Source organism: Gorilla gorilla, chromosome 7 (genome assembly GCF_029281585.2).
Source record: "Gorilla gorilla gorilla isolate KB3781 chromosome 7, NHGRI_mGorGor1-v2.1_pri, whole genome shotgun sequence".
Taxonomy (NCBI): domain Eukaryota; kingdom Metazoa; phylum Chordata; class Mammalia; order Primates; family Hominidae; genus Gorilla; species Gorilla gorilla.
In genome coordinates, this window is record NC_073231.2 from 98767627 (window position 1) to 98790686 (window position 23060).

A 23060-nucleotide genomic window follows, 5' to 3' on the forward strand; every position below is an offset into this window, starting at 1 on the left:
TCTGTGGCTCACATCCTATAAAACTAAGACCAAAGTGGAATGGATACTTCTGCCTGGGATCATTTTAAACATCGTTCTCATGCCCTAAAAGATTACCTTTGTGAATGGTTTCTTCCAATTACATAAGACTAAGATTCACTTAACAGTGTGTGTATAGCTACCAATTCAAGCAAATTTAACAAACCAAACTAGTTATTCTCTGTGTCCTCCTGTTAAATATGGATTAAAAATATATACTTGAAAACTCAAGGTACATAATCAACAGAATTTCCAGCTTCAAGTCTTAAACAGGGATTATGAGTATTAACTAAAAGCAAAGTCGTTATTAAAAAGTAAACATTAATATAAAAGAATTTTCAAATTATTTCTGGAGTTTTTGATAGCAAAGATGGTAGCACACAAATTCATAATTTTTACTTGCATATACAATACAGACAATCTGTAGTGTCAGCTTTTTAAACAAAATACTTTAAAAGCCATTTTAAGTTATAATTTCTAATTAGTAGATATTATCTGTGTTAAAAGTTCCTTTGCTTATATATTCAGTATGAATAAAACATGTTTAACTCTGGCATTAGTGCTGTCCCTATAAAAAAACACACATTTATGTACATACAAAGATAGCTACTAAAACAAATACTAATATTGAGAGATATAAAAACATATTTAATAAAAATAATAACTATTTAAATACCTTATTGTCATCATTTACCATTCCTCATATTACACTATTTTAGGGATGGATACAGTCACTTATATGTTCTAAAAAGTTATCTATGCCAGAAATTATTTCATATTTAAAGCAATCATTTTAACTGTGACATGACTTTTTCATGGGAGCTTCCTTAGTTTAAATTAAAAAAAAAATAGATTACTTTACTGCTTTTGGCTTTTTGTTGTTCAATTCCTTACCCTTGCCCAGAAACAAGACTACATCTTTGCCCTTTGTTGATATTGCTGCTCAAGCTCATTATCACGTGAATATCTGGTTATTGTTTTATAAATGTTCATTTTCTAGAAGCTCACTGTTTCTTTTTTTCTCAACAGTCGACTTTACACTAGCCACACTCATTATCATCATGTGGCAGTACTGCTCTTCCTCTGCCTTTGCTGCTTTAAAAATTAATGCACTGTTATTTTCTGAATACTGCATAAGCTGCTTATGAGTACATTATGCTATCAAGCAAGCACATGCAGAAAAGCTTCCTAAACTGTTATTCTTTCAATGAAAATACAGCTGGTTCTGCTTCAAAGGCACATCTTTTCACCTGCAAATGGACTTGCTCCTGCACTTATTCCTCAATTCATTGTCTTTTATTTGTGTCTAGAAATCTTTAATTGCCTTTAATTAGAAAAAAGTAAATTCAGTGCTTTAATCTTGCAAATACATTCAATCATAATTCTGTCTGGGATGAATACCAAGTTCTATTCACTGTCTGATCTCTATAACAAAGATATATAATTTATTGTCCATTTATATAGACCACACCAATTAAGATACAATAGAAAAGCGGAGAGATAAGAGTCAAAATATTTGAAAAGAAAAATTTGCAATCTAAATTTAATTACTCAAATGAATTATTGGAAGATGCGTTATTTACAGCATGCCAAAAATACTGGCAAATAATATTTGGTAATCAACAATACTTTTATATTTCCTTCAACATTTTTAGAATAAATCTCATCAAATGCTTCCAATCCCTCCTCCCTTCGTCAAAAAGCAATATACTACTTGGAATCTTACTTTTCTTGTATTACCTAAGTTACATATAAAAGTAACACAATTTGTCATATAAAGTAAATCTGCAACTGCCATATGAACACAATTTTTAGTTATTATATTGCAAACTACAAATATCTAAAGAAGACTCATTACAAAACTAGGGGTCAATAGTCTTTCGTATGGAATCTTGTTAAAAAAAACTCTAGTAACTATGTCAGTAAACAAATGGCCTGCATTTTAACACCTTCAAGATGAATAAAATTACAAATGCTCACAGGAAAATAACTAGGTAAAACATTAACCAATCAAATTGATAAAATGAAAATAAATACAAAGCCAGAAATAATCCAGTAGATTACCATCAGCATAACGTACCTTTACATTTAATAAATCGTGCAAAGGATAACAATTTCCTTAAAGACAAAAACCAAGTATTATCTACAAAGGTAAACTACGCAAAAAGTAAAACTTTTCTCAAAATTATTTGGAGATATCCAGAATATAGAGAGCAGGCTGGTAAATTCATCATTGAAAATAAACATCTCGGGCAAATTTTTCATTTTAATTTTCTTATAGAAACAATTCAAACCAATGATAATTTTTCAATGCTTGGACATAACAGCTTGTCATGCATTACCATTACAGAAAACACATCATCATTTAACACCACATTAAGTACTAAGAAACAAGCACTAAGCTTAGAGCTGCTAAAGATAAACCAAGTTGCTCATAAAATATAAATTAATTTCCAAGAAAATTCATATTAAAAATGCTAACCAAGTAAAAATTTATACATGGAGGGGAATTATATTTAAATAGAAGATGTTATAAATAATATCAACCTTGAGTTTGCAATTAGTACTCAAAAAAGTCCACAAACATTTAAGAAGTGGTTGTATCCAAGGTACCCATGGGGATGTAGAGAAGTAAAAGAAAGACAAACAACAAAAAGAATAACAGGGAACCTAAAACGCAAAATTAAGAAAAATTAAACAACAACATATTTCAGTAAGTATTCAATTTAGTTAAACATACTGCTTACTATTTCAAGAAAAATGATAAAATACTCAAATTAATGTAAACAGGTTAGGTTAAACAAAGGGTATATAAAATTGTAATCACCTAAGAATTAGGACAGTTGTTTTATTGATTATTTAAATATTTATTAAGTACCTTCTGTGAATATCATTAGAGATGCCAAAAAAATTAGATAGAGCTTCTGTCTTCAAGAATATTTAAATTCTAGTAAGTACAATTAAAAAAATATGTGAAAGATAGGAGAAAGTAATCACATTTAGAAGTTTAAAAATCCTTATTGTCTTGGTTAAATAAGGATATTAATATACTTTATTAAGTCAACTATGAAAACTTGAGAATCTCCTCTCCCTTTCTCAAAACAAGGAAAGAAAAGAAAAGAAAAAAAAGGAATGGAAAATGTTGAAAATTTGAAGAATGAAAAAGGAAACATAGTCAAAAAGTTTCAAGAAAAAAGGTTAGAGCGGAGATTAGCAAAGGAAAAATCACTACAAATGAAAAATATAACTAAAAATGTGAAAATATATCAAGATTTTTAATTCATAGTAAATTATACAGAATTAAATTTGCTTGCTTGAAAACAAAGATTCTCCAGCTATATTAAAAAATCAATTATATCATTAATTTATAGATTAAAATAAAGGGATAAGAAAAATACCAGAATACTTAACAAAATAACAAAAAGTATTTTACCAATATTAATATAAAACAAAAAGAAGTCTAAACAGACACTTCTTAAGTACTTTATAAATAAAAAGGTCATTATATAATAGAAAAGGGGAAATTATCATAAATATACACCAATTTACAAATGCTAAGCAACGAAAACATAGCTTCAAATATATAAAGCAAAAACTGATAGCATTACAAGAATTGAAAACTATAGTCTTGGGGTATTTTAATTCTCATTTTTCACTAAATGACAGCTAAAATATATAAAAAGTACATAATAGAGTTGAAAACTATAATTAATATAAGTGGTACTGAATCCTAATATTAGAGAATACCTATTCCTTTCAAGCACAGGGAATGTTAACAAAATTGACTGCATACTAATTCAGACAGGAAATACTAATATCAAAAACTGATATCATACACAAAACACTGTCGGTACAAGAAACAAGGCTAAAAATCAATTTGAGAAAAAGTAAGAGTGGAGCTTTTGAATGTTATTAAAGTTAAGCTATTATTAGCTTAGAATAGACTGTTACATTTTATGGAAGCCTCATGATAACCACAAAGAAAAAAAACAATAATAGATACAGAAAAGATAAAAAAACTAATATTAGATTCAGAAGAGATAAATAGAAAGAATCAAAGTATATCACAACAAAAATTATCAAATTGCAAAGATGATACCAAGCGAAGAAGAGAGGAACAAAAGAAATACAAAACAGACAGGAAACAATTAACAAAAAATGACAATAAAAAGCCCTTACTATCAAAAATTACTCTAAGTGCAAATATATTAAACTCACCAATCAAAATATATAGAGTGTCTCAATGGATAAAAAAAGGTTCAGTTATATGCTGTCTATAAAAGACTAGCTTTAGATTTAATGACACACACAGGCCGAAAGTAAAGAGATGGAAAAAGATATTCCATGCAAATAGTAACCCAAAAAGAGCAGGAGTAGCTGTATTTATATCTGACTAAGTAGAATTTAAACCAAAAACTGTTACAAGAGATGAAGAAGGTCATTATGTAATGATAAATGAATTAACTTAACAGGAAGATATAATGATTATAAATTTAAAAATACACATATATGCATATGTGTACATAAATAAATATACATATATACATATATGTGTGTATATATGTACATACTTGTATATGTATATATACATATCTACATACACACGTATATATGTATATATGAGTGTACATATATATGTATATGTGTGTGTAGACATATATATATATACGCACCCCACATCAAATAATCTAAATACATAAAACAGCCATGGAACTGAAGAAATAGAAAGCAATACCATAATAGTAGTCAAAAATGGATAGATTATTGAGACAAAAAACTCAAGAAAAAACACAGATTTAAACAATACTACAGAACAAATGGACTTAACAAATGTATACAGAACATTCCAAACAAAAGTAACAGCATACATATTCTTCTCAAGTGTACACTAACATTCTCCAGGATAAATCACATGCTAGGTCACAAAGTAAGTTTTAACAGATTTAAGAAGACTGAAATCATTCCAAGTATCTTTTATGAGCACAATAGAATAAAACTAGAAATCAATAACAAAAGGAAAATGGGAAATTCACGAATACATGAAAAGTAAACAAGGAACCCATGAACAATCATTCAGTAAAAGAAATCAAATGGAAAATAAGAAAACGTTTTGAAAGGAATGAAAATGAAAACACAATATAACAAAATTAATGGGATACAGCAAAGGTAGTACTGAGAAAAAAGTTTATTAACAATAAACAACTAGATTTAAAAAGAAATATCTCAAATAACCTAACTTTATACCTCAAAAAATTAGAAAAAGAACAACCCTAAGCACAAAGTTGCCAGGAAAAAGCAAAATAGTAAAGATTCTGGCAGAAATAAATGAAATAGAGAATAGAAAAACAATGTGGAAAAAATCAATAAAACTCATCACACACGAAATGGCAGACATTACAACTGATGCCACAGAAATGAAAAAGATCATAAGGGGCATTTATAAACAATTATACACCAACAAATTGAATAAACTAGAAGAAATGGTAAGTTCCTAAAAATATGCAACCAAGCAAGAATGAATCAAGAAGAAATAGAAAGCCTGAAAACTAGTAACAAATGAGACTGAATCAATAGTCAGAAACTTCCCAATAAAGAAAAGCCCAGTACTAGATGACTTCAATTCTATGAAACATTAAAAAAAATCCTTCTTAAAGTCTCCCAAAATATGGAAAAAGAGGGAACACCTTCAAAGTCATTTTATAAAGCTAGCCAGCATTACCTTGATTTGAAAGCCAAAGACACCACAACAAAAGAAAACTACTGACCACTATTCTCTTATGAACATAAAACAAAAATCCTCAAGAAAATATTAGCAAACAAAATTCAACAGCACATAAAACAGATCATATACAATGACCAAGTGGGATTTATCCCTGGGCTATAAGGATGGTTCAACATATGAAAATCAATTCATATGATAAAGTACATTAACAAAATGAAGAATAAAAATCACATGATGATCTCAACAAATGCAGAAGAAGCATTTAACACAAAGTTCACCAGGAACTTAAACAAATTTACAAGAAAAAAAACCCATCAAAAAGTGGGCAAAGGATATGAACAGACACTTCTCAAAAGAAGACATTTATGTGGCCAACAAACATATGAAAAAAAGCTCAGCCTCACTGGTCATTAGAGAAATGCAAATCAAAACCACAGTGAGACACCATCTCATGCCAGTTAGAATGACAATCATTAAAAAGTCAGGAAACAACACATGCTGGAGAGGATGTGGAGAAATAGGAACGCTTTTACACTGTTGGTGGGAGTGCCAATTAGTTCAACCATTGTAGAAGACATTGTGGTGATTCCTCAAGGATCTAGAACCAAAAATACCATTTGACCAAGCAATTCCATTACTGGGTATATACCCAAAGGATTATAAATCATTCTACTATAAACACACATCCACACTTATGTTTACTGAAGCACTATTCAAAATAGCAAAGACTTGGAACCAATCCCAATGCCCATCAATGATAGACTGGATAATGAAAATGTGGCACATATACACCATGGAATACTATGCAGCCATAAAAAAGAATGAGTTCATGTCCTTTGCAGGGACATGGATGAAGCTGGAAACCATCTTTCTCAGCAAACTAACACAGGAACAGAAAACCAAACACCGCATGTTCTCATGCATAAGTGGGGGTTGAACATTGAGAACATATGGGCACAGGGAAGGGAACATCACACAACAGGGCCTGTCAGGCGGTGGGGTGTAAGGGAAAGGATAGCATTAGGAGAAATACCTAATATAGATGACGGGTTGATGGGTGCAGCAAACCACCATGGCACATGTATACCTGTGTAACAAACCTGCACATTCTGCACATGCATCCTAGAACTTAAGGTATAACAAAAAATAAAATTCAGCACCATTTCATGATAAAAATTCTCAATAAATTAGGTATAGAATGAATGTCCCCCTTCTTTTTTTCTGGTAGTTTTATGTCTTATATTTGCCTTTTAGGTATAGAATGAATATCCCCCTTTTTTCTAGTAGTTTTATGTCTTATATTTGCCTTTAATTCATTTTTATTTCTTGACATTGGTCTTGGCTATGATTTCTTGGATGTAACACTAAAGAACAGGCAACTGAAGCAAAAACAAACAAGGGAGACTAAATTAAACTAAAAATCTTCTGCATGGCATAAGGAGCAATGAACAAAATAAAAAGGTAATCTACAAAATGGGAGAAAATATTTGTACACCATGTATTTGAGAAACAGTTAAGACAAATTATATAAGGAACTTATATTTTACAATAGTAAAAAATACAACTTGATTGAACATACCTGACTAGAAAGTGGTCAAAAGATCTGAATAGACATTTCTCCAAAGAAAATGGAGAAAATGACAAACAGGTACATGGAAAAGTCCTCAACCTCCCTAATTATCAGAGAAGTGCTAATCCAACCACAATAAGATAATGTCTCACACCTGTTATGATGACTATGTTAAAAAAACGTAATAAATGTTAGTGAGGATATAGAAAAGACAGAATCCTTGCATATTCTTAGTAGAAATGGAAAAAAATAGTATGGAGATTCCTCTAAAAATTAGAAATATAACTACTATATGACCCAGCAATCTCTCTCCTAGGTATATACCCAAAGAAAATAAAATCTCCACATTTTAGAGATACCGTGTTCACTGCAGCATTATTCACAATAGCCAAGATATGGAAACAACCTAAGTGTCCACAGACAGATGACGGGATCAAGAAATTATTTTGTACGTATATAAAAATATATTTCACCCTTTAAAAAGAAGGTCCTGCCATTTGGGAAAACATGGATGAAATTGGAGGACATTATGCTAAGTGAAGTAGGCCAGACAAAGACAGAAAAATACTGCATGATCTCTCTTATCTTTTCAATCTTAAAAAACGGATGTCGGCCGGGCGCGGTGGCTCACGCCTGTAATCCCAGCACTTTGGGAGGCCGAGGCGGGCGGATCACGAGGTCAGGAGATCGAGACCATCCTGGCTAACATGGTGAAACCCCGTCTCTACTAAAAAATACAAAAAATTAGCCGGGCGTGGTGGCGGGCGCCTGTAGTCCCAGCTACTCGGGAGGCTGAGGCAGGAGAATGGCGTGAACCTGGGAGGTGGAGCTTGCAGTGAGCTGAGATTGCGCCACTGCACTCCAGCCTGGGCGACAGAGCCAGACTCCGTCTCAAAAAAAAAAAAAAAAAAAAAAAAAAAAAAAAAAAAAACGGATGTCAAATATGTAGAAAAAGAGAGTGGAATGGTGTTAGCAGAGGTGGAGGGAAGGGGAAATGCAGAGATGTAGGTCAAGGGTATAAAGTTGCAATTATGTAGGATGAATAAACTATAGATCTAATATACCACATGAGAACTACAGTTAATAATATTGTATTGTACACTGGATATTTGCTGAGAGTAGATTTTAGGACTCTTACCACACACAGAAAAGGTACTATGTGAGATGATGCATATTTTAATTGGTTTGACTGTAGTAATCATTTACTCTGTGTGTGTATAGCAAAACGTGATGTTGTACACCTTAAATATGTACTATAAAAATTCTTTTTTTTTTTTTTTGAGATGGAGTCCCACTCTGTCACCCAGGCTGTAGTGCAGTAACATGATCTCTGCTCACTGCAAGCTCTGCCTCCCGGGTTCCCGGGTTCACGCCATTCTCCTAGCTCAGCCTCCCAGGTAGCTGGGACTACAGGCGCCCATCACGACGCCCGGCTAATTTGTGTGTGTGTGTGTGTGTGTGTTTTTAGTAGAGACAGGGTTTCACCATGTTAGCCAGGATGGTCTCGATCTCCTGACCTTGTGATCCACCTGCCTCGGCCTCCCAAAGTGCTGGGATTACTGGCGTAAGTTACCACGCCCGGCCTGTACTATAAAAATTCTTAATTGGCTATATGTATTCCAAATATTTTTTACTTTGTTTGCATGTCTTTTGTTTTTCAGAAATATATTTTGCTTTATAGAGTGTACTTTTTGTGTCTTATTTATGAAATAGATATATACTATATTTTGGTATCAATTATTTATATTTATTTTCTGACTTCTAATGTAACTTCTTTGTTTATCCTTTAGTTATTTAGAAGTGTTATTTTTATTAATTTATTTTGTATTTCCAAAGCAATGGTACAGATGGAAAAAAAGTGCACTAAAGGAGAGGGTTGGGTGAAGAAGGGGAAGTTACCTTTTTGCTTCTAACTAATTTCTAATTTACTACATTTGATTAAAAAATGCAGTTATAGGATATTGATTGTTTATAACTTGGGATACTTTCTTTGTGACTTAGTATGTAGGTAGGTAATTTTTTAGAAATACTCCATGTATCCTTGAAAAGAAAATCCTGCACCTAGAGCCTAATTTAAAATAGATAAGCTTCCTGTTATCTTCCTGTGCTGAGTGAGCTTTTCTAGTCCACCGTTCTACTAGGGTAGTATCTCCTTGAGGGTCCAAGTATATTTGGGAATCTCAATTCCATCTACAAATCCTTATTTCCAGTCTTCCTTAATCCTTCTTTCACATATGACCCCTGGAGAATTCTCTTTCTTTTTTTCTGAACTCAGGTTTCCATATAAAAGAACATTTGTTCTACTTTATTTAGCATATTTTACAGGAGAATTTTGAAGTTATCAAATTATTGCCAATAAGAGTCAACAGAATTAAAAGTTATGTATACAAAGGAATGATTTAATGGATTATAAAATCAAAAATGCTGATTATATAAAATCATTCAGCCTAAAGAATAATATTTATTTTTTGTTTTACTAAATTAATTAAAATTATAAGAGCACTGAAAAATCATAAGTACATGAAGTTCATATCTTTACTGGTAAGCAGGACTGCATTTAATTTTGCCTCCATAAAACTCTGTAAAGTCCTTTTTCACTCACATATTTCTGTGTATCATATGTATTAGAGAAAATTTATTTTCTTAATATGCATAATTGTGTTTTTATCTTAATTAATAGGAGTGTATCAAAGATAATTCATTGCTTACCAATTTGTTTTCTGTACTGATCAACAGGAAGTTTTATAGTAGCAGCATCTTTTCTACCCATCTTTGATCTCCAAAATGCCTGCTGAAAAGAAAACAATTATAATGAAAATTTTTTTAAAAAGGAGTGTCTATAAAATCCAGAAATAGTTTATTCTATAAAATTCATTTTTAAAGCAATGGGTACAAATACTTTGACTTATTTCCATTAAATATTCATAAAGAAAACAAAATTCTTTTAAATAAATTATCAATGATACAATTGCTGGTAATTAAATTTCTCAATCATTTGTTTTTGATAACATTCATCTTATCAAGTACTATCAGTGTTCCATTAAACCATATTGTTAAATAACATTATCTGTAAATATGAAAATCATGTAGTATTTACTTAGATAGGTTGGGGCTTTTGGCATGCTTTTGGCAACATGCTTATTTCCAAGTATATATAGTTTGGATATATACTTACTATGTTACATTAAAAGTAAGGCTAAAGTTTGAATCTCAAGTATTTTGTATTTTATTTTAAAAAGCATAACATATACATACAAAGCAGATGAATTTCAGTTCTAGTTCTGCCCCTCTTAATGTAAACAATAAAAACTACTACCATTTATTAATATTTTCATGCTTATTACATTATATGCACTGTTCGATTTAATCTACCTATTTTTATTGATATACAATAGTTGTACCTACTTTGGGTGGATATATGTAATATTTTGATGCCTGTATACAATGAGTAATGACCAGTTCAGAATAATTGGGATATCCATCACCTTATTTACATGTTCTTTGTGTTGGGAGCAAAACAAAACTTCTAAGTATTTAGAAATATATAATAAATTATTGTTAATCATAATTTTCCTACTGTACTATTGAATACTAGAAATTATTCCTTCTAATCTAACTGTATTTTTGTATCCCTTAACCAACTTCTCTACCCTCTGCCCACTTCCCATCCCTGGCTCTGGTAGCCATTATTCTACTCTCTACCTCCATGAGATCCACTTTTTCAGCTCTCACAAATGAGTGAGAACAAGCAATATTTGTCTTTCTGTGCCTGGCTTATTTCTCTTAACATAATGACCTTCAGTTCCATCCATGTTGCTGCAAATGGCAGTGTTTCATTTTTAAGGCTGAATAATATTCCACTGTGTATAGAGACAACATTTTTGCTATCCATTCATCTACTGATGGATGCTAAGGTTGATTCCATATCTTGGTTATTGTGAATAATGCTGCAATAAACGTGAGAGTTCAGATATGTCTTCCGTATACTGATTTCCTTTCTTTTGGATATATACCCAAGAGTAGGATATCTGGATCATATGGTAGTTCTATTTTTAGTTTATTGAGGAACCTCCATATTGTTTTCCATAATGGTGTACCAATTTACATTTTCACCCACAGTGTATGACCATTCCCTTTTTTCTCCACATCCCCACCAACACTTGTTATTTTTTGTCTTTCTGATAGCAGCCACTGTAACTAGGATGAGATGATATCTCACTGTACTTTCAATTTGGATTTCCCTAATGATTAGTGATGTTGAGAATGTTTTTCAAATACCTGTTGGCCATTTGTATCTTCTTTTGAGAAATGTCTATTCAGATCTTTTGCCCATTTTTAATTGAATTGTGTTTTGCTATTGAGTTGTTTGAGCTCCTTATATATTCTGGGTATTAATCCTTTGTTGGATGAATATCTTGCAAATACTTTCTCATATTTTGTAAGTTGTCTCTTCACTTTGTTGATTGTTTTCTTTGTTGTGAAGGAGCTTTCTAGCTTGATGTAATCCTATGTGTCTATTTTTGATTTTGTTGCCTGGGCTTTTGAGATCTTACCCCCCCACAATTTTTGCCAGACCAATGTCCTGTAGTGTTTTCCCAATGTTTTTTTCCAGTCATTTCATAGTTTTATGTCTTACATGTAAGTCTTTAATCCATTTTGAGTTGATTTTTGTATATGATGAAAGATAGAGAATCTACTTTCATTCTTCTGCATATAGAAACCAGTTTTCCCAGGACCATTTATTAAAGAGACAATCGTTTCCCACATTGTAACTTCATGGTACTTTTATAAAAAAATGAGTAGACTCTAAGTGTGTGGATTTAGTTCTGGGTTCCCTGTTCTATTCTATTGATCTATGTGTCTATTTTTATGCCAGTACCCAATTGTTTCGTTACTATAAATTTGTAGTATAATTTGAAATCAGACAGTGTGATTCTCTGGCTTTTTTCTTTTTGCTCAGAACTGCTTCAGCTATTGGGGATCTTCTGGGGTTCCATGTGAATTTTAGGATTGTTCTTTAGGATTTTTGTGGAGAATGTCATTGGTATTTTGATAGAGATTGCATTAAATCAGTAGATCACTTTGGGTAGTAGAGAAATTTTAATAAGATTAATTTTATCATGAAGGAATGTTAAATTTTGTTGAATGCTTTTTCAGCATCTACTGAAATAATCGTATGGTGTTTATTCTTGATTCTGCTGTTGTGATACATCATGTTTATTGATATGTGTATGTTGAACCATCCCTGCATCACTGGGGTGATCCAACTTGATCATGATGCATTATCTTTTGAACGTGTTGCTGAATTTGGTTTGTAGTGTTTTGTTGAGATTTTTATATCTATGTTCGTCAGCGATATTACCTTGTAGTATTCCTTTTTTTTATTGTGTTCTTGTCTAGTTTTGGTATCAGAGTAATGCCAGCCTTGTAAAATGAGTTTGGCAGTATTCCCTCCTCTTCAATGTTTTGGAATAGTTTTAGTAGAAACAGGATTAGTTCTTCTTTAACTGTTTGGTAGAAGTCAGCAATGAATCTATCAGGTCCTGGGCTTTTCTTTGATGGAAGATTTTTTATTACTGCTTCAAACTCATGATTCATTTTTGGTCTGTTCAACTATTCTGTCTTGTCATGTTTAATCTCGATAGGTTTTACATGCCCAGGAATGTATTCTTTTCTTCTAGATTTTGCAATTTGTTGGTATATAGTTGTTCTTAGTAGTCGCTAATGATCTTTTGCATTTCTGTGGTATCAGTTGTAATGTTTCTTTTTTGTTTCCCATTTTATTTGAGTTTTCTCCTTTTTTTCCTTGGGCAAGCAAAGGTTTGTTAATTCTACTTATCTTTTCAAAAAACAACTTTTCGTTTTGTTGATTTTTTTGTATTTTTTGTCACAATTAAAATTTATTTCTGCTCTATAAGTTTTATGATTTTTATTGAATTTAAATATTGCAGCAGAGAGTACAACCTGATTACCACATTCATATTCTCCTTTTCTTCCTAGCACAGACTCTATTTCCTAGCCTCAATTACAATATGTCATTATTCATAGAATACAATGTTACAGTCATAAGTATTCTTCAAACTGGTGTCTGCAAGTTGTTCCTCATTCCTTCTAGTAAGGCATTACAAGATGAAGATGAAGTCAGACAAGAACTGGTCATGTCACAAGCAAAAATATAGAGAATAGAAAGTCCAGTAATTTGGGGCTAAAAATGTTGGAAAAGCCAACTTCTTCTGAGAACCAACAGGAAAAAAATGAAAACAGGCTTTGAAGAACAAAGACCCATTAAAACTTATCAGCTTAAAAAAAAAGAAAAAAAAAGAGAGAGAGAGAGACAAAGAGCAGATTAGGGGTTTTCACTGTCTCACCTGAGCCTATTATTTCAGATTACTTCAAAGGAAACACTATTGGGTAGAAAAAGAGAAGTCAAGGAGTTCTAAAACACAGAAAGAAAGTGGACATGAGATTTAGGTCTAGGAAAGAAATTGTACTGTGTTTATTGGCACATGCAACTGAGTAGAAATGGTAAGAAGGTTACTAAAATGTGAGGGAACTATATTTACTAAGAAACCAGAAACATAATCTAAAAAAGTCTTTGAATGAAAGCCAACTTTTGGGCCTCTACATTTAAACCAGTATACAGCAGTACCCAAGGAAGGCAAACTCTATAGAGTTTATAACATCCACTTCACACATGACTAGAAAGGAATAACCATCCAGAGGGGAGAGCCATGAAGAATGGACAAAAAGACCATAAACTGAAACTTCTATTTCAGTACAGTGGATCTTCTCAGTGGTCTCGTGAGCAGAGGTTTTATCATCACAATGGACCAATGACTCCTGTGGCTGTTTTCCATTCTTCCCTTTATAAATGGGAATGATTATTGAAGGTATAAAGCAGTTATCCACTGCTTAATCATTATTTCTTAGGGGTTTTGTGATGCTGGGGAGGAGCAGAAAATGTCACAGGCAAATTGAGAGAGGACTGTGTGTTAGCTTGAGATCCTTGGCTTGGAGCTAGAAGCAATAAATTCTAGATGTTTAGGTTCTCTCTATTGGGGAGACAGAAAAAAATAATGTGCATAGTTATTTCCATGCCAGAAAGATAAATTATTAAAAAAACTGTTGGCTACTCACTAAAATACATGTTGTCCTTTTTTTTTCCTCTGGGTACACTTGACTAATTTCCCGGCCTCCTTTGATGTTAGTTGTGGACACATCACTTATTTTCAACCAACAGAATGTGAGTAAATTAATGTTTCCTACTTCTAGAACTGACCTATAAAAACGTTCCTTGCATACTCATTTATCTGGATGAAATGGAGATGACCTCCAGGGTAACTCTGAACATGAGTGATGAAGATGATGACAGCCTGGATCATGAATGACTGCATGGAGGACAGCTATCCAACCAACTTGTTTTTCTGTTTCATATTGCTGTGGTACGAAAAAATAAATTTGCAGCATTTGCAGTACTATACATTTTTTGCATGTATTTGTTACAATAGTTGTCATCACTGAAACTAAAACAAACAAGTATAGATGTTTCCATATAAACTGATGCAATTATCAAACTGTAATTTTTCTAAAGAGCTTTATTAAGGTTCTAAAACACTAAATGCATTTGAAATCTGTCCAGACAAAATTGTATTGTTTATCTATATATATTGTCACACAGATAGTTAACAGTGATCCCACCCAATACAGTGAAAGCCATCTCCAACTTAATAATTTTTATCCATATGTAATAAAGTTATAAGTTCAGCTAAAAACCTATTTTTCTAATCATAATAATCTTCATATTTATGGTATTATTGCAATATCTAGGAATATTCAAATTATGACAAAGTCAAATAAGTTAAATTTTCATCTCTAATAAACCATGTAGTTATTACATCTAAGAAAACATTTTAAAATTCTAGCAATAAAATCAAAACAGCACCTAATTCTATAGTATTACTTCTTATAATTCAAAACATTAAAAATAATTCTGTCAAGACAAGCACCATAAAAATTGTCAATAGATACATTATAATTTATTCATATAGCAATCCTATTTGCATAGTATTTTGCATTTATTAATTGTAAATAGGAATCAAGTTATTTTAATCTTAATTGTGTGTGGCTAGGGAAGATACCACTCCATTTTAGGAGAGAAGTTGGATTAAATGAATAAACACTCAAGATATTATTCCCTTTTCAATTTAGTTTTGTTCTTTGCCTTTACAGACTATGCTTAATTTTTTCTTAAAGCAAATCACTGAGGCTATCTGCCAAAATGGTTACTCATTATGCTTTCCCCAATTCCTTTCTAGTCATTTAAGGCAACATCCCAGCAGAGATAACACTTCAGAGGTCAATACTTTATTCATTCACTACCTACAGAAAATAAAAAAGTAAGAGGTTTACCAAAAATATATTTTCACCAAAGTAGCTGAATTTTACTTATATGTTAATATACTTTACATTAAAAATTATGCCACGGAAAAATCTAAAGAATCTAAATTTTCAGAGGGGCCTATGCTCTATGAACAGACATTTTATATGTATAATAATCACTGAATATAAAAGCTATAAAAGAATTTCAACCAAGATACATTAGAGAAAAACTGGTTTAAAATTTTTCTTCCAGTTATTTTTAGTGGTTTGGTAATATTTAATCAAAATTTCAAAATTTAAACTTTCTCATTGTCTTTGAAATTATTATATTCTATACAGTAAGTAAAATAACGTTTTACCAAATGATAAAACAAAAAATGCTTATAGAACACATTCTTACATAAATTACTTACATTTTATTAGCTGCAAGAAACACACAAAAAAATAGAAAGCATTTTGCCTTACTAATAAACACATTGAGGCTATTTTAAATGACCTAAAGAGATATCTATTCATCTGTATGGTGCAAACTGTCAATGACTCAGACATGTAGAACCTTTAAAATGTTCTGACTTTTCTTTGTTCTTCAAAGCCTTGCAGTAATCATCATTCATTTCTATTGCTTTGATGGTTAGATAGCAAACTCCCAAGAAATCCAGGGAGACATTAGCACATACAGCCGCAATTTCTAATAAGACAGCTACTTGCATAAAAGATCAGCCACAATTTAAAATGTGTTGTGATAGATGCGGAAAGGGAATAACAGACTTATATTAGCATGTACAATACCAAGATTGTTTTCACAATTTAATTCCTTGGAGATTATGTCTCATCACCTTCTTTTGTAAAGAACACTGCGATCCCTGAGGAACTAACTTGCTCTGAGACCTAGCTAAACTGAAATATGGATTAATAAGATAATATTTATTATTTATGAATTTTGCTGTAGGAATGATTTCAGATTAAATCATCACAGAAGTTTCCAACATTCTTGAAACTTGATAACACATATTTAAAGAAGAAAAATGCTGATTTTATTTAATACCTAAATTGGATATTAAAATAATTCAGTTAACTTTTATCTAATTAAACTTTACACTCATTAGGATTTTTAAGATTAAACATAGCATTTTTGTTTTTAGTATGCTTTCTTAACCTGAATTTTCCAGAGCAATTTTGCGAACTGTATTTTAAAGCATAATACGTGACCTTTAAAAACAAAGGTAGTATTATATTCAATCACCTTCCGACCAAGTTATTTTATTGCTCATTTATACCTTTTTTATGAAATCCAGAAAGAACAAGTAAAGAAATAAGAAATCTGAAGCCTTCACATATGTCGCTGCTTCCAGAAAAAGCATTAAATCCAGACTGTGACATTTAAATACATATCAAAACACAGGTTATTAAAAAAAGTTCAACCCATGTCCACAGAAAAAATAATTATCTTAGTTTTTAAGGCTAAAAGAAATACACTTACTAAGAAAACTCTTCGTTAAACATGAAGCTATAGTTAGGCAGAAAAGGTATTTGGTTATGGCTGGATCAAAGTTGAGAACCGATCATGAAAATACAACCTCATGCTAGATGCTGAGGATATAATAAACAGAAGATATTTGTCCCTGATCTTATCGCACATTAACCATTTCCAGAGTATTACAAATTTAAAGTTGTTCATTCACTTAACATATTTAAGTCATTGAAATGATGACACATTTCCTAGATAAAGCAAAAATCCTTAATATTAAGAACCCTTAATGATCTGAATTTGTCATGTGTTCCTTTCTCATGTTCCAGTGCACTAGGAAATTCAGCTTTTACTTCCTTGACTTTGACAAGCTCATTCGTGTTTCCAGGAATTTACTATGTTCTTCAATTTGCTTTAAATGTCTTTTCAATACATCCCCACTTGTGAAACCTATATATTGTAATATTGCACACAAGAGTCATCTCTGAGTAATCATTCAGATCTTGCCTAAGAGGCATCATTCATGATTCAGATCTTCAGAGATAGTTCTCCACACTTAAGGAAATGAAAAAAAAAAAAAGGTCTTTTGAAAGACTATCAGGCCGGGCGCGGTGGCTCACGCCTGTAATCCCAGCACTTTGGGAGGCCGAGGCGGGCGGATCACGAGGTCAGGAGATCGAGACCATCCTGGCTAACATGGTGAAACCCCGTCTCTACTAAAAATACAAAAAAAAATTAACCGGGCGTAGTGGCGGGCGCCTGTAGTCCCAGCTACTCGGGAGGCTGAGGCAGGAGAATGGCGTGAACCCGGGAGGCGGAGCTTGCAGTGAGCTGAGATTGCGCCACTGCACTCCAGCCTGGGCGACAGAGCCAGACTCCGTCTCAAAAAAAAAAAAAAAAGAAAGACTATCAAGTGTGAAGTGGACAAGGTATACACAATTATAATATTAAAATGCAGTATTATAAGTAATATTTATTATTTCAATATTATAAGTCATATTAATTATTTCAATTAATTATATGTATTACTCATATTAATAGTATCATCATATTGTCATTGAGACAAGTTATTACACTGAGGAACAAATTCGTACTGTATAAAACTGGAGAGCTAAACAGTTGTTATTCTAAAGTTTTCAGAGATCAAAGTGCCCAGTTCACCTACACTTTGACAAACTAATGTCCTTTATAGCTTCAGAAAAAGTATCTAAAAACTAAAATATGCGAAAAGATGATTTCTAAAATCCTGATCACTTGCCAACATTGATATGAAAATTTATACGAAAAGTAAGTACAGGACACTTATCTGTGTAAACCTAAAAAGTCATGTTCCAGAAAAGAAATCTTAGTCGTTGGGACTCACCTTCCAGCCAAACTACGGAACTAAAATACAGTATTATGAAATAGTGCTAGAACAAATATATTTCCTCATGAAAAACAAAACAAACAACCAAAAATATTTAACCCCTATCTCATATCATACACAAAAATTAATTGAAGATAGATCATACAACTGAATGAAGTAGCTAAGACAACAAAGTTACTAGGGAAAATATTATATTCATGACTTTGTAGAGGCAAATATTTATTGAAGAAAACATAGTAGGATATATCATAAAAGAGAAAAAAAGGATGAACTGGATTACGTCAAAATTAATATTTGCTTATCAAGACACCAATAATAAAATAGGTTATTACAGATAGATAGTATTCATAACATATGTATCTGACAAAATAATTTGCATCCAGAATGCATTAAAAAACTATTTAATAATATAAGATATACAACCTAATAATTTAAAAAGGGGTCAAAAACTTGAACAGGAACTAGAAACTTCAGCAAATAAGATATATAAATGACAAGCACATGAAAAAGTTCTTAACACCAGTAGTAATCAGCAAAGTGCAAATTAAAATTAGAACTGAGATTCTACTACGTATCTACTACAATGGTTCAAATAAAAAATATTTCATATACAAAATATTGAAGAGAATGTGGAGCAACTGAAATTTCTGGTACAACTTCTTTATAAAATTGACTGTTCCTACAAAGTTAACTACCAGCAATTTTTGCACTTCTATTCCCAGATATTTATGTAAGAGAGATAAATGTATATGGTTACAAAAATACTTTCTACAAAAATGGTCATGGCCGCTTTGTTCATAATAGTTGAAAATTGGGGGCATGGTGGCGGGCGCCTGTGGTCCCAGCTACTAGGGAGGCTGAGGCAGGAGAATGGCGTGAACCCGGGAGGCAGAGCTTGCAGTGAGCCAAGATCGCGCCACTGCACTCCAGCCTGGGGAACAGAGCGAGACTACGTCCCCAAAAAAAAAAAAATTGGAAGCAGCCCCAATATTGATCAACAGAAGAGTTGATAAACTGTGGTTTATTCATACAGTGTAATACTACCTAGCAAAAAAAAAAAAAAATACTGAACATAGGCAGTAGAGATAAATCTCAACAATATTATGCAGAGAAAAAGAAACAATGATGTCTCTGTACTTAAATGGTCATTCATCAGTGTTATTTGTTCTTGTAGCATCACTTGACAATGGTGACCTCTACTCCCTTGAAAATACTTGAAAAAAATCCTTCCTATGGGCTAAAGAATAAGTGAGAGGTGAGAAAGCAGAAATGAAAATTACAGACCAATCCATTATAAAATAAATACAAGGAAGGAGACAGATAGCATAGTAAGTAGAAAGGAACTGAGGTTGAGGAAGAGATTTTTTTTGTTATACTTTGTTTTTACTCTTTAGGGCTTGTTTCTGATTAAAGATGAAAATTTGAGTTGGTCTAAATAATAATTGGGAGGAAAAACCAGAAAGTGAGAGGGTGAAAATACAGAAAAAAAAAAAGTATGAAAGCATAGAATCCAGTATTCATTTCAAGTAATAATCATAGCACACTACGTCCATCAGTCACTTTAACAAGAAAAAGAGAAAATAACAGGCAAAATTACACATAAGACTTGAGGTCTGGTAACCAAAAGTAGAGGGATATCTATGCAGTAGCTCTGTTTTCACTATGAAGTAAAAGGCAAGATTATCTCCTTATGAGAGAAAGGAAAGGTGGGAAGTTTGGAGGTTTGCAAGTGCAGAGCTGGAATTAATGCTGTGGAGGAATGGAAAGAGTTGTCTAAAGAAAACAGGATTAACTGGGTGCAGTCACTTGTGCCTGTAATACCAGCTACTCTGGAAGCTGAAGTGGGAAGATCTCTTGAGCCCAGGAGTTTAAGACTGCAGTGAGCTCTGATCATGCCACTGCACTCCAGCTTGGGCAACAGAGTTGAGGCCTTATCTCTAAAAAATATAAAAATAAAAAATGAAAACAGGATTTATGGGCAACACTAACAGACCAAAAAAAATTGTAACCTATTACAAAAAAATGAATCTATTATAGCACTGGACTATCTGATTGCAAATAATATTTTTCTTTCTGAGTGCTTAGCTACTTCGTGCTGACATAGGGAAGGGTAGTCTACTAGAGTAAGTAGAATTTAAGCTTTCCCAGATAGGCATGACAGAAAACTTTAGGATACTATAAAAAGTGGGTGACTTGATGTTCTACGGCATCTAAAGATAGAAAAGGAAGTGAAGACAGTAGTGGTTTAGAGTTAAGCAGAAAGTGGAACAATCTTTGGACTTAATAAAGTTAAATAACCAAATTTGAAAGTAAAAAAACCAAATAACAAAATTTGGGAGTAAAAAAATAACCAAAAACCAAATACTAGGAGTGAAAGTTATTTTACTAGAGAAGAAAGGTTATTAAAGGTCACTAGTCAGTGTGAGTGTAAGGCGATTAATATTATTATTGAGATGGAGTAAGTTTTGGTCCAGAAGGACTGAAGTGGTAGGAAAACATTATGGCAGATACGTTAAGGAACTGAAAGATCAGGATAATGCAAATGTCATACATGTGAATAATGAGGGTACCCAGGATAGTAGCAGGATTTGGGTGAGGACACAAAGAAAGACTCAGTTAGAAAGACTGAGAAGGGACCTGGATGTCCATAGATAAACAGCAAAAGAGAGAGGTAGAGGACACTACAGTCAAATGGAACGAATCACTAAGGAGCTGGGCTTCTTGTTTGATTTGTCTTGTTTGCTTTTATGTGCAGGAAATGGAAATGTTCTGGAAGTGGCAATAAAAAAATAAAATGATAAAAATCAACCTCTTGATCCACAGGTATGTGAACAATGGAAGAATAGTTTCCATTTAAGATGGCTTCAGGAAAGTGGTGCTTGTAAGAAGAATCAAGTTCCAATTAACGTCAAGAGGAAAAATTAATAAAGCATTTGGGATTAACTGGGTTCAAGGGGGATATAAAAAAATAGAGAGGGAAGGAAACAGCAGGAGATTAGTCCATGAAAAACCAAAGATAATGCAGAATAATATGGGCATAAGTGTTTAGTGGAGGACCTATAACCAAATGGGTCAGGTAGGGCAGTGAGAAAAGTTAACAGGAATGTGTAGTATCTTGAACTACCTTTATCTCAAAACTGCAATGAGTACTCAGGCCTCTCCAGGAGTCAGCTGTAGCCTTGGTAAATAGAGGAGTCCCCATCCCTCCAGGAAAGGTCAGCTGGCTAGAATTCAGCACCACAGAAGAAAGCCTCAGATCTCAAGAGTCTAGTTAGTACCACCTATTCATTGGGAGCAACTGGAGGGTCCAGATCAGTATTTGTCAAAGTACGGTCCATAATCACCATTAGAGTTGTCTGGGATACTCATGAAAATGCATATTCCTGGGCCCCATCACAGTCCTACTCAATCAGAATCTTAGGGGCTAAAGTATATGGATCTCCAATTTTGTTTTGTTTTTAAATTTCCCATGTGATTACTGCCATCATTAAAGTTTGAGAACTATTGATTATCTTTTTAACAAGGTCACAGGCAATTCTTTTGCATATTAGCATTTGAGAAACACAGCTGGAAGTAGATGGGAGGACTGAGCAGGGACTGTGAAGCCCTTCAGCCTCTCTGGTGGACCAGCAAGGCCTGGTTGGGGTGGCATGATCAAATTGTGGACGTTTCTAATGATCCCCTGAAACTTTAGACTTTTTCTGAATTCAGTAGGAAAACATAAAAGGATTTAGTGCAGTGAGGTAACCAAATCAGATACTTTTTAATAAGATTAGAAAGACTAGGAGGTTTGAAGTTAACTAAATAGGCTAGAAAAAAAAAATGCAGCTAAGTTCCAAAAGTAATCTACCAAGTGATAAATCAATGCAACAAGTAGAAAGGAAGTTCTATTTGGTGTTTTACTTTTTAGAATATAGGAACAGCTTGGATGGGGGCAATGAGGCAGAGGAAAAACTGAAGATGACAATGTTTTTCAATTTTAGTGATAGTTAGCTAAAATACAAAGTCCAGGCCTCACCCTTCAAAAATACCCAGTCAATAATGTTGGAGAGTGGCTAAAGAAGCAGCATTTTGAATAAGCACTTACTCCCTGCCAGTTTTCAAATTCAGGTGGCTAGTGGACCATACTTGGCAAATATTGCGTTAGACAGATGGTAATGTCATTAACAAAAACAGGTAATCTAGAAGTAGGTATGGGGTGGCTGACGAGGGTGGAGGAGCATTAGAAATCTACATTACAAAATGTTTAAAACAAGAAATAAGAAAACAAAGCACTTGTTTTTCCCAAAACCTAATAGAATTAATTAATCTAAACATAATTATGTCACAAATAACCCAGCCCCCACCAAAAAATACCCACAAATATTTTACTTACTTTTATTTTAATGCTTTTTTAATGCACAGATTGTTGTGGCATCTGGACACATGACACACTTGAAAACAACACATTAAATTTATACTGCCTGGAATAGACAAAAAGCTGCCTTGTAAGCATCATCAACAATGCTCATCATTGGGGGAGGGGTGTGCTGCATTA

At 32.7% G+C, this 23060-nt stretch overlaps 1 protein-coding gene across 8 annotated transcripts in view; it reads right to left on the reverse strand.

The window, feature by feature from the left end:
• Positions 1-23060, reverse strand: part of TRIQK (triple QxxK/R motif containing) — an 83121-nt gene that overhangs the window by 23664 nt on the left and 36397 nt on the right. For 4 of the 8 annotated variants that reach the window (XM_004047284.5, XM_004047282.5, XM_055349377.2 and 1 more), the window contains one exon: positions 10020-10101. In XM_004047284.5, the coding sequence (XP_004047332.1) occupies positions 10020-10080 (61 nt within the window). In that variant the 5' untranslated portion in view covers positions 10081-10101. Of the gene's footprint in view, positions 1-10019; positions 10102-14589; positions 14748-23060 lie in introns of all 8 variants that reach the window. The other 4 variants (XM_019032855.4, XM_019032857.4, XM_055349376.2 and 1 more) reach the window with 3 other exon arrangements.